This window comes from Callionymus lyra, chromosome 3 (assembly GCF_982586985.1).
Source record: "Callionymus lyra chromosome 3, fCalLyr1.hap1.1, whole genome shotgun sequence".
NCBI lineage: Eukaryota > Metazoa > Chordata > Actinopteri > Syngnathiformes > Callionymidae > Callionymus > Callionymus lyra.
In genome coordinates, this window is record NC_141820.1 from 24,154,248 (window position 1) to 24,165,606 (window position 11,359).

The following is an 11,359-nucleotide window of genomic DNA, read 5'->3' on the forward strand; positions in this document are numbered from 1 at the left end:
GAAAAAAACATGATTTGAAATCTTAACTCACAAAATTTGACCTTACTTCCAGAGATTTTGGAATTCAAGATTTTGACCTATGAGAGACAGGTCTTTCGAAGGGAACAAAGTCAGCTTTGTACTGTTAAAAGTCTTAATCCTGCAATAAGTGCTGGACTGACTGATAACATTGTCTTAATCATGTCTCAGATGTGTCACCTGAGTGGACGGGTGTTTGTAGGTTTTAAGGGAAAGTGCAAATATTATTCACATCGGACAGATGTTTCAACGATTGGTATGAAATCTCTTACTGTGTATAACATTGTATAAGATGTTTAACGGCAGCTTTTATTAAAGAGACTTAAGACATCAAGAAACAGACCAAAATCGAAATTGATTTAAAAACCTTGTGTGCAATTTGGCTCCCGTTTAATTAAAAGTTAGTCGTAGTAAACATAACTTTATACCACTCAGAATATACTTTTTGTCTTAACATATACATGTTTTCAATTTGTATTTTTACTTAAACTGCACTTTCAGAGCATTTAAATAGCTAAATATATATATATATTAATATTTTATTTTATGGCATCTTAGAAAAAAATATTTATTGTGAAAATTATTTAAATTTATCGAGAGTTTATTAAAGTGTATAAAAACGCTGATGACTAGTCGCTGGTGTAACAGTGAGAGAGGGAACTGACGGGTGGTCATGTGGATGATGTAGTGATGTACAATGTTACCAAAGGATGAGTCAAATATATCACTTTAAAGCAAATATCCTTTCTGTTCACTATATTCTATTGTATATAATTATCTAAGTTATTTATTTACTTATTTTATGTGTCCTTGAGTTATGCGTGCTCAGCTACTGAAGTAAACTGTTTCAAATATTCCTATACACTGAGGTTAAATTCCAAGAAGCTACCCACTTAGAATTAGAGGGTTATTTTGAGGAGTAACATACAATCCTATAGTTTAAACTACATTCTTCTACTGTAGTTATGCTTACTTGACAGAGGGTAGGTCTTGTGAGTAACATGTTTTCTTTTGTTCAGTCACAGAAGAATGTTTGACTGGACTTGAACCTATTCTGAGAAATTCAAAAACCTTTCATTGAGTATGAGTTTAATAGAGGTTTTTCAAATGAAACGCCAGATGTACATTTTTTTAATTTTTTAATGTGTATTGAAATGTGTGAAAGTGTTAAGAGGTTCATGTCCCTCCTATTTTTGGATGTCATTTTTTTTTCTCCTCACTTGAATCACAATTTTAATGTTTCACAACTTTTCCTGTGTCTTTGTTTAAATGAATTAATCATGTGACTACCTTATTTATATTTATTTTTTTAAAGAAAAATGGTTTGCTGTGTTTTAATTGGTAACTTTGCGTGCTGGAGAGATGGATTCACGTGAACACTGTGTCCTATGATGTATTGTTTGGAAGCCAAAATGTAGTTGTAGCCTCACCTTCACAAATCACACCACTTTGTGCTTTTTCTCTGTGTGCCTAATGGGTTGCACTGCTGATCAGGTTTGTTTTGTGTGTCGATGGTGTCGCCACAAACGGCATTAATTGACGTTCATTAGTGTTTTGATTACTTTGACTGTAAATTATTAATAAGACCAAAACGTTTCAAGTGAATTTTGAGAAATCATTGTATCCAGTTAAATCCTTTGTGGCTTAAACCAGAATCGTGTGTGGGGTCACAGTGATATTTGTCCTTTTCTTTACTGTTTTTCTATCTTAAAAGGTGTGTTTAGTGTGTAAATCAGTGCAGTGAATGTACTCGTGAGCACGCTGGTGTCTCGATGGCTATCATGCTTCCATGGCCAGATTACTCTTTGTAAGTCGATCTGTTTGTGTCTCTGGTACAGTGTGTATTTTTCAGCAGCTCTAGATGAAAAATGGTCAGTTTAGGTGTATAAATGATTCACCCTTTCACTTTTTATTTGATTTGTGTTTTCACTCAACCTGGTAAAAATGTTGTTCATTAAAAATAATAATTCTGTTACAAAGCCTCAAATTGTAAGCCTCCATTTTAATCATCTTGACACTATATCCGTAGATAAGGGGTGTCAAACTCAATCACACCAAGGGCCAAAATACTTTTAGAAGTCAAGGTCACATTCCCAACAAAATGTATATTTTCCAAACTGTTAAATGTGAGGCTACTGTTATTGGATACCTCTTTATAATCTATTCCGTAGCTTGGCTTAAACACAAAATATTGATTGGTCAGGACATCACTGCTCACATTAATATAGACAGTCACACTTTTAATATATAATATAAATCAAAATCATACATTAATCATTATATTCCTCCTAAACATTCTTGCTGAAAATGATTAGTTAATGAAGAAGAGGCAGAAAATTTGGACATAATTTAATGCGGTTTGACAAATATACGCATCTTACCTACATTTTTGACAGTTAAAACACAAGAATGTGCAGACAACTTAAATACAGTACTTGTATATTCTAAGTTCAATAAATAAAATTGTTCATACAACCACCTTAATCAGTTTGTGTTCACTCAACAATGACAAAATACATTTGAAAAAATAGAACCTTGAATAAACATTTTAGCGCCATATATACACATATATATTTATATATTAAAAAAATAAACTAAAACAATTAATATAAAAACAAAAAAAAGGCAGCCATGGTTTTCCCCCGACCAATCACATGAGAGCAAAATTGTAGGTTACGCCAATCCCCGCCTCTCTAAGGTATCTCTCTGTGTCTATTGGCTGAGACGACGCGATGACTGTCCTCTCATTGGCTGATCGCTCTCCCGCTCGAATCTTCTGAAGCAACGCGGACACGGAGGGTCGCTGTTGGGTCCTGAACTGACAGCACGCCTTGATGATGGAGTACCTGGTGGTGGTCAGGTAAGAATGACATTTAGAACATTGAAAACATCAATTTTAAAACCCTTATGTCTTGTAACTTTGGAAATTACTTGTGTATATCTATCCCTCAAACAACCCCCAGAGTGTAAGAAAAAAATGTAAATATTAGTAGCTAGTTCGTGTTTTAACACATTAAACACGTTTGCACTACTTTAAAAAAGGAGTTAAATAATAAAATGATTTTTGTTTTACTTACAGTGAGTTGGAGCAGTTTGCTGGCTTCTTGACGTGTTTACCTCGCTGGAGATGCTGCAGTATTTCCGCTGTTGTGACGTCACGAAACGGTGGGTCACCTGCGTTTGAAACATATTAAATATCATTGACTTGAACATTATCTCTTAAACGATGAGATATAAATGTAGGGCATGCTTTTGTTGTTGTTCTGTAGACGGTCAGAGTATAATTTATAATGATTTCATATTACGTTAAAACGTGTACCTGAACATAATAAGAATAATTTAAAAGCCACCTTGAAAAAAATAAATTATTGTTTATATAGAAACTATACAAACAAACAAATCAGAAACATCAAAAGGAAGCACACTTACCAAGTGAAATCATTTCATACAGTAGTATACCGAACGACCATCTGAAGAAGACAAATGTCACATTGGATACATTAGGTTAGTTATCATCAAATAGATCTAACTATATTTTTAAATATTTTTGACACATGCATGACATGGCCTTCACGCTTACACATCACTGCTCTGACTGACAGATTGTCTGGCCAGAACTTCAGGAGCCTGCCATTTCTTCATCTCCATCACCTCCACCCCGTCTGGAACCTGAGTCTGTGTTTTCCTGTGGTAAGCCGGGGTGAGACCCCACAACTTCGCCGACAGATCTCCACCGATCAAAACACTGCGAGCTCCCAGGTTCCCATGGATGCAGCTTTGGCTGTGAAGGTACTCCTACAGTACATGTATAAAAAAAAAGTACAATTAAATAAAGTAATTTAACTTCATATTCATATTAAAAACAACTTTATTTCGCAATTATCAAAAGAAAACAACCCTCATGTGTGCAGTCTTTAAAGTCGTCCAGAAGGTGTCACCTTTGTACTTAGGGATTCATAAAGGATTGAACTACATCCAAAGATGAACTTGCAATAGTTGTGTGGCTGTGTGTGTATGTGTGTGGTTGTATAAACTTTATTTTCATGAGTACATTAAGATTTAACTTTTGTTCTAATCGACCCATGTCTTCTTTTATTGTGTAGATTCTCTGACAAAGAAGCTAAACTTTAATTGTTGTGATGACAAACCAGAGCAGATGCTACTTGTCCAGCCATGATGAAAAGTCTTTTCTCTGTGTAGTTGTGGTTGGAGTTATTCTGAGAGGAGAGAGCAACTGTTACATCACTGTTGTTGAATGACTCTGGGCTGATAGTCGGCTTCACCGTACCTGTCGACAACCCCAAAGGAAGCCCAGCAGATCTCTGTACTGTAGCTCCTCCAGCACCAACATGGGGGGCGGCTGCACGGAAACGACACCCAGCACTGCCGGGATGAAGGGGTGTGGCCCGAGGCCCGACAGGAAGGAAGTAAAGCCCACAAAATACTGCTGCTGCTGGTTATTTGCAGAATCTGTGGGATATTGTTTATATTTAGTTAACCATTTGTAAGTCATTGTAGGGGGTTTTTATGCACTGTAATGAATCAAGCCTTTTTTCAAAGCTTTAATTTCATTCAATTTTATTTTTTTAATTTAGGCGGTTAAATAATGCAGATACTTTTTCTTTTTTTTTTACAATTTTCATTACTAAATATCTATATTGAATAATATCCCCAAGTTGCATGTCTTAAGAAAAGTACTAGTTGTAATGTATATAGAACTAAATGATCTCCAAAGCTGGAACTGTTGACGGGTCTGGTGTATCTAGTTGATGGTGGTTTACGTGCATCACAGGCAAATCACTTTTCTATTGATACTGCTATGGACACAATGAATGTTCAGTGACTTGATAAATGGGCAGAATAATCCAGTGTTCAATGTTGTAAAGCACTTCTCAACCATTATAGTTCCCTTTTAACACTACTTATTCCTCTGCGGCCCATTTTTGATTTGCCCTTAACTCTGGAAGACCACAACTTTGCAATTGATACAGTGGTATGAAGAGGGTTTTGATATGTAAACATCCAGCTCCTAAAGTAAATATGGTGTGTGGAGACGGATATAGAATATATATATTTAGACAGTCCACTTCATACATTAAATGTCAATTTCAAGAGCTAGGTAAAACTATTGTATATCCTATTTTCTCGCCTATAATCTCACAGTACTCTCAACAGTACTAGCCAAATGTACCTTTTAGCACCCTCAGGATGACATCCTTGCCGTCTATGCGAGCTCGATGGATAGTGAAAATGTCATCTGGTCTCATAGTAATGGTCAGAGGCAGGGCAGTGACTTGGCTGAAGCGTCCATGAAGTCTCTGTGTGGACGTCTCTGGTGCTCTCGTGAAGTTCGGATGAACCGACATTTGCATTTCCTCATGTTCCATTGGATTGATTCCAGGAGGTGCTTTAGGAACAAAAACATGTAAAAAGTTTAAAAAAATGTAAACAAAATTTAATTTGTGACTTTCAATAGAAGAAACCAAAAAAGGTTTGACTGAGGTACAGGGATGGAATCTTTTGCTCACCATCTATTCCATGAAGGTGGTTTCTGTCTCTGTCTCTATGTCTGTCTCTATGGTTTTCTCCATGTCCGTCTCTGTGTGTGTTTCTATGGTTTTGTCTGTGTGTGTCTCTGTGTGTGTGTCTATGATTTTCTCTGTGTGTGTCTCTATGGTTTTGTCTGTGTGTGTCTCCATTATTTTCTGTGTCTGTGTTGTGTCCTTCTTGATGTGCATGACTCTCTCTGTTATAAGTGTATGGATAAGGGACGCTGGTCCTCGTTCTGGTCCTCTGCCCGGGACAATACTTCAACAAGCCCATGGTCATAAAAGTGACCAGGGAGAGGAAGAGGAGAATAACAGGAACAATGATCACATCCAACTGATGCGTCCGCACAACTGTCGGAAAGAGAAAAGGTTTTGATTTAAGTTTAAAGACTCAAAAATAATCAGTGTTTGAACAGTAGGAGGATAGGAATGTTTGTTTAAACGCATTTCTTCTGTTGAGGAACATTCTAAAGTTCAATACTGGTCGACCTGCTTGGCTTTTGAGACAGGTTTGTCTTCTCCTGAGTTCAAAAAAACCAGTGGCTAACAACAATTACACACAGCTGTTAAAACAGTTAAAAGGTTAAAAAATAAATCGTACAAAGTTTGTGTTTCACTCATTTTTATTAGTTAACAGGTTTATTTTTTGGAGTAAACTTGAATTAAACTAGCGTGTTGACGTGTGAAGAGTCACAGACTAATGTTACTTTAGAGAAAATCCTTTTTTAAAACAAAACACAGTTTAGACAATAATAGTAATTATAAGAATAGAAATTATGTAAAAAAAATAAAACTATTTCTTTTATGACTGGGGACCATTGCCTTTCAAATACCTTTTAACACACATCTACACACACACATGTATATATATATATATATAAATAAATAAATAAGCACTTGAAAAATGTATAGATAATTTTTATCTTAAAGATAGTAGCCTAACTAAGTTTATAGTTCAAATAATGTTTTTATTTATTTAGTTAATACATATATTCTCTGCTAAGTTTTACAGGTACGCCTGGTTTGCATCTTTCAAATCAGGAAGATTTCTTATGAGTCATTCAGACAAAGATTTGGTCTATACAAATTTCTGAAAGGCTTTGCAGTCACCTCAGATAAAGGAGTGGCAGTGGCTGAAGTTTTCAAGTTGTGTGCTGCAGATTGTTTCTTTTTGTGTTTTATTTTTTCACAAGACTATAAAATTTATACAATCATAGAACTTTTTTAAAATTAATTTGAGCGTATGCTGTGTTTTCATAAAGTTAAAGTGAATTGAGGCCCTTGGGAGAGTTTTGCGCTGGCTCAGGGTTTTTCAGGGAGTTTCGGGGTGAAGCTCATGACAACACATTCTGTGAAGGTCAAACTTTTGTCAGTTGACCTTAAACAACTTCACTTGATATGTCCTCTCAACTTACTAAATTTAAGCTGCAACAGCAAAGAAACAAAAATGTTTGTCATCATATACACATGAGTAACAGTTTGTTACGGAGTGACAGGTAAAAGAATAAAGAGTTTTTTATTTCTTACTGCATAGTCTGTCGTCTGGTGCACATGTTTCTTGAACTGTGGAGTTGGACGTCATGCTGCAGGAGCAGATAAATAAGTGTCACTATCAGCTGATGCATCATGATTGTTCAACAGTCGACATTCTAGTTACACTTCACTCTCAATAAACAACAGATAACAGAGATGTAAACTCTGATTTCTATATATTAGCTTTGATTTAATCTTTTTGTTCATACAGAAACATATTTTTCCTAATGGAAATTCACTGACATTGATTCTAAAAAAAGACCAAGCAGGCGTGTGTACGATGCAACATTACAAAGTTACATGTTGATGTGCTAGATTTGAGACTGTGTGTTTGTTAATGTATCATATTTATGCTTCTGCAGCCAGTTTCCCATCACAATATTTCCAACAGCTGCTGTTTGTGTTCAAACCCCCAAGTTCAACTCAAGACACACACTTAGTTTTAAGTTACGCAGTATCTTTGCTAAGCTTCCAGAGCAACCACTTCACAAATAAGCCAACGGATCCCTTCTATACACATCCTTTGAACCATACTGCTCCATTGTAATTCAGTATTTTTAGTCTTCACTTTATAAAACTATACAGATCAAATATGTTTCAGCAATACTATCACAGTACTAAAGTTGTGTGTATGATAGCATATATATATATATATATATATATATAGCATATAATTGTCAATCTATTTTTGTGTTATTGAAAACTTATTTCAATATATCTTATCTTATATTGTTATTATTTCGTTGCCATGTTAATTTGATTCTATAGTGCGCAAGTTGAGGTTCAATATCACAAAGGTACCTCATCTAAGAAACTGCCTCTCTTATAGAGTTGTTGTTGTGACAAATATATGTTGTTCGGAATGCTTTTATAGATGTAATGCTTTTATGTGACTAAAGTTATGAATTATAATCTTTATTTTGAATGGCAGTGGTCGCTGAGTGATGTGTCAGAATGGTTTCTAAATATGTGTAAGAATAAATATACTTAATAAATTAATATTTAGGGGTGTTTTAAAATATCAATATGCCAACATAGCAATGTCACTTTTCACAATACTATATCAATATTCGATTGCACTGTATCGATTTTTGCTGTTGTAGTTTTTTCTTAAACAAGCAAATACATTTTTTACTTTTTTGGGGAGGTGGGCTATCCAATCTTTTTTTAAACCGTAGTTCTTTAACAGTTAATTTAAGTGTATTTCCTGCATTGTCCCGGAGATGACTGAGGACGAGAGGAGTGAGAGTGTGACTATCATGACTTTTGACCTGGTTACTGCTGCTTTTGTCAAAACTTGTGCCATTAAGGTACTGAGTATCTGTACCTTTTCTTATGCAAATGTTAGGCACTTATTGTTGGTTGTGGTCTCATTTGAAGGCCAATTTGTCTAAAGTAGGGGTTTAAAACTCAATTATACACCAGAAAAGAATCAAAAACCTTAACAGGTCTAGCTTTTAAACTTAAAATGTAGAATACTTGTTTATATGTATTATAAAGAAATTTAAATAGTCACTGACAAATTGCACATAATATTAAATTTGATAGATAATTTGTTTTAAAAGACTATTGGACATGGGTTGGGAGGTCAAGGGGCAGGCCCAGGGTAAATATATATATAATATAATATTTGACAATTAAAGTGCATCGAATAGCAAACTCATTATTTCCTCACTAATTCAAGAACATAAGTCGAAACCAATTTTCTTCTGCCACAAACTATTGGTAACCTTGTATGACCTCCAGATGCCGATGATTTTTCAGATTGGTATGTTTCATTATTCCAATGTCATTGTGATGTTTTCAAGTTGCAGCTACTGGCAACCTCTAGCACACTCACACCCTTCAGTAGTCACAATGGTATGCTGTAAGCATTTTTGAAGACATTGAAACACCATCCTGTCTTTCGATAGATGCCACTGAACCAGTTAGTCGGCATAGTTGTTGCATTAGTTTGACTCGCATGCTGTTAAGAACTCATCAGTGGGATCAGACTCTTGAGTAAGTTTTTAAAAGCAGCAGACAAACACATGTAAAACTATGAAAGCAAATGGTTTTCTGCATTTTTTTTTTCAGTAAAAAGTGCATCAAGTGCATCAAAACATTTACAACACAAAATATGTATTGGAGAATTTGGAAGTAATTTTAGGTTTCAACAGGACTATCCTAAATATTACTGTCCTAACCGGACCATGAGATTTTTATTTTAATCCATGTTTTATAATATAACTCAAGTATTTTATCTCGAATTTTCAAATAGAAAATGTGCAATTATATATTTAAGTAATATTCACAACCACTCGTAGATATTGCAATGCCTTTTCTAATTTAGATTGTAAAATGATTGCTTAAATGTTCTTCTGTCATCGATGATGTAAAGTAAAATAAACATTGATAAGATTAATAAAGAATGAGTCTCACGTGTGCTCCTGAAAAGACCGGGTCAAGCATCAAGCAGGTGTCGGCAAAAAGTACCTGTCCTTAAGAGTTTCATTATTCTACTGACGATGTGTGTGTCCGTATCACAAAGTGCCAGTGAAGCTCAAATAATACTGTACTCTTTTCTGAAGTCCCAGTCTGGTTCTCAGGCCTGTTTGTTGATGCCTTGCCTTTCCTCGTTTCTTGTATCAGATTGGCCCCGCCCACTTCTACTGCACCTTTTGTTATTCTACTCTTATCACCTTTAGTATCATTTGTGCCTGTATGATGGTGTCTCGGTATTTAAAGACCATGACATACATTTCTGTTTCTTATCAGGAGCAAAGTTAAGAGCAGTCAAGAAAAAATATTCATTAAAATGTTGCATTATTTTATTTAGTTTTATTTTTTTTTCAAATTAGACAAAATGCGATATAAAAAAACGTTAAAATTAAAAACTTAAAATTCTATATATCTGATGACCCGACAAGCAATAATTGTACTTTTTATTGTATTTTTAAATAAGTTATTCTTGTTTTTTTTTTTTTTTAAACAAAGGCAATCTCTCATTAAAAAAAATAGAATAATATTGATAAACTAAATCTAAATTATTGTAAAAGTAAAAATGTAACATTTTAATTCAAGTGAATTAAACATAAATGTATATTTATTTCAATGACATTAATAAATGTTGCCTTTAAACTAGTAGTTGAGAGATATGGGATCAATATTTTTTATAGTTAGTTCGTTTTTAAGTGTTATATAAATCCCGTAGGAAATGTTGACGTTGTAATTGTTTTCACTAATTTGTTACCCACGCATATTGAAACCAAGTCAAATGTATCTATTTATTTTTCATCTGGATGATAATGCAATATATTTTAGAGCAAGTCCTGACACTGAAGAATCATTCCGGTTTGTTCTGTTGTATTTGAGTTTCGTTCGCATCGTTGGTATTCGGCTCATTCAGTCGTCTTTCACATCATTTGTGAGACAAAGGTTGTGTGGGCACACCTGTGATGTAATGTCAGTCATGCATCGCTCTTGCGAGCATACAAGGATAAGATTTACTGAGAAAGCAGGATGATCCTTTCAAACAATTGATTGTTCCAAATGTGTGTCGCCCTCTGCATTACACGTGCTCACAAGATTAACAGACATGTTTCAATCAATGACTTGCACCAACAGACCAGGATTGTGGTGTAACCAGAACGAGTCCATCTCAAGAAACACTCATTTAAACAAACGATTGGAAGTTAGAAGCAATTTATTTTTCTGAGGTTTTGGGCGAAACCGTTTAGATATAGTTACCACGCTGGATCCAGCGGCTGGACTTAAAAAAAGAAAACGGGCAGCAAAAGGCTTAGGCCACTCACAAACAAATAATCATATCTGTTCTGCAAAATAGATTCTAAATCTCAATTTGGTGAACAATAAATTATTTACAATAGGGGCAACTAATGTGAAAACGGAGCTTAACTCACTCACATGTTTAAAATGTTGAAATTTTCCTCTCCAAGCTGCTGTAAGTCCCTCATCATGACCATGTTTTAAACGTATTACTTTACAAAATTCTCGCCCCTCTGAAATCCTGGCGAACGAGAGGTTATGAGAGCGGATTCCATTATGATGTAATAATATCTTCACTCCTCCTCCAGCCAGCCATAATCATGCCCTGCTTTGTTTATACAACAAGTCCCTTAGAGAGACTTCCTGGATTAATTACGCGTGGTGTCAAACCTCGGTGTTTGAACAATCACAGCAGAGTGGGTGTGGTTATGGTAAACAAGATTTTAGCTCCAGAAAAGTGTTTCCATTGGGCGGGGCTTAAGAACTTTTTC

The 11,359-nt window shown here is 35.0% G+C and overlaps 1 protein-coding gene across 2 annotated transcripts; it reads right to left on the reverse strand.

Annotated features, from left to right (window-relative positions):
• Window positions 1-2,285: 2,285 nt before the first annotated feature.
• On the reverse strand, window positions 2,286-9,675 carry LOC148083943 (tyrosine-protein kinase STYK1-like). Of its 2 annotated transcripts, none has more exons than XM_087787190.1 (10): window positions 9,522-9,675; window positions 7,095-7,150; window positions 5,547-5,918; window positions 5,210-5,425; window positions 4,307-4,488; window positions 4,167-4,235; window positions 3,599-3,813; window positions 3,448-3,488; window positions 3,096-3,192; window positions 2,286-2,864 (listed from the first exon to the last, which is right to left on the reverse strand). In XM_087787190.1, the coding sequence occupies exons 2-10, from the start codon at window positions 7,147-7,149 to the stop codon at window positions 2,669-2,671; spliced, it is 1,443 nt and encodes a 480-aa protein (XP_087643316.1). In that variant the 5' UTR covers window position 7,150; window positions 9,522-9,675; the 3' UTR covers window positions 2,286-2,668. The 2 variants fall into 2 exon arrangements, with proteins under 2 accessions (XP_087643316.1, XP_087643317.1); XM_087787191.1 differs by having other exon boundaries at window positions 9,576-9,668.
• Between the last annotated feature and the right edge of the window lie 1,684 nt (window positions 9,676-11,359).

Excerpts from the sequence above, each read along its gene's own strand:
- LOC148083943 (XM_087787190.1), bottom strand. The coding sequence starts at position 7,149 with ATGACGTCCAACTCCACAGTTCAAGAAACATGTGCACCAGACGACAGA. Across the intron at positions 3,489-3,598 it reads GTCAGTCAGAGCAGTGATGT|ATGGTCGTTCGGTATACTAC; the intron begins GTAAGCGTGAAG and ends TGTCTTCTTCAG. Across the intron at positions 3,193-3,447 it reads GTATGAAATGATTTCACTTG|GTGACCCACCGTTTCGTGAC; the intron begins GTAAGTGTGCTT and ends TTTCAAACGCAG.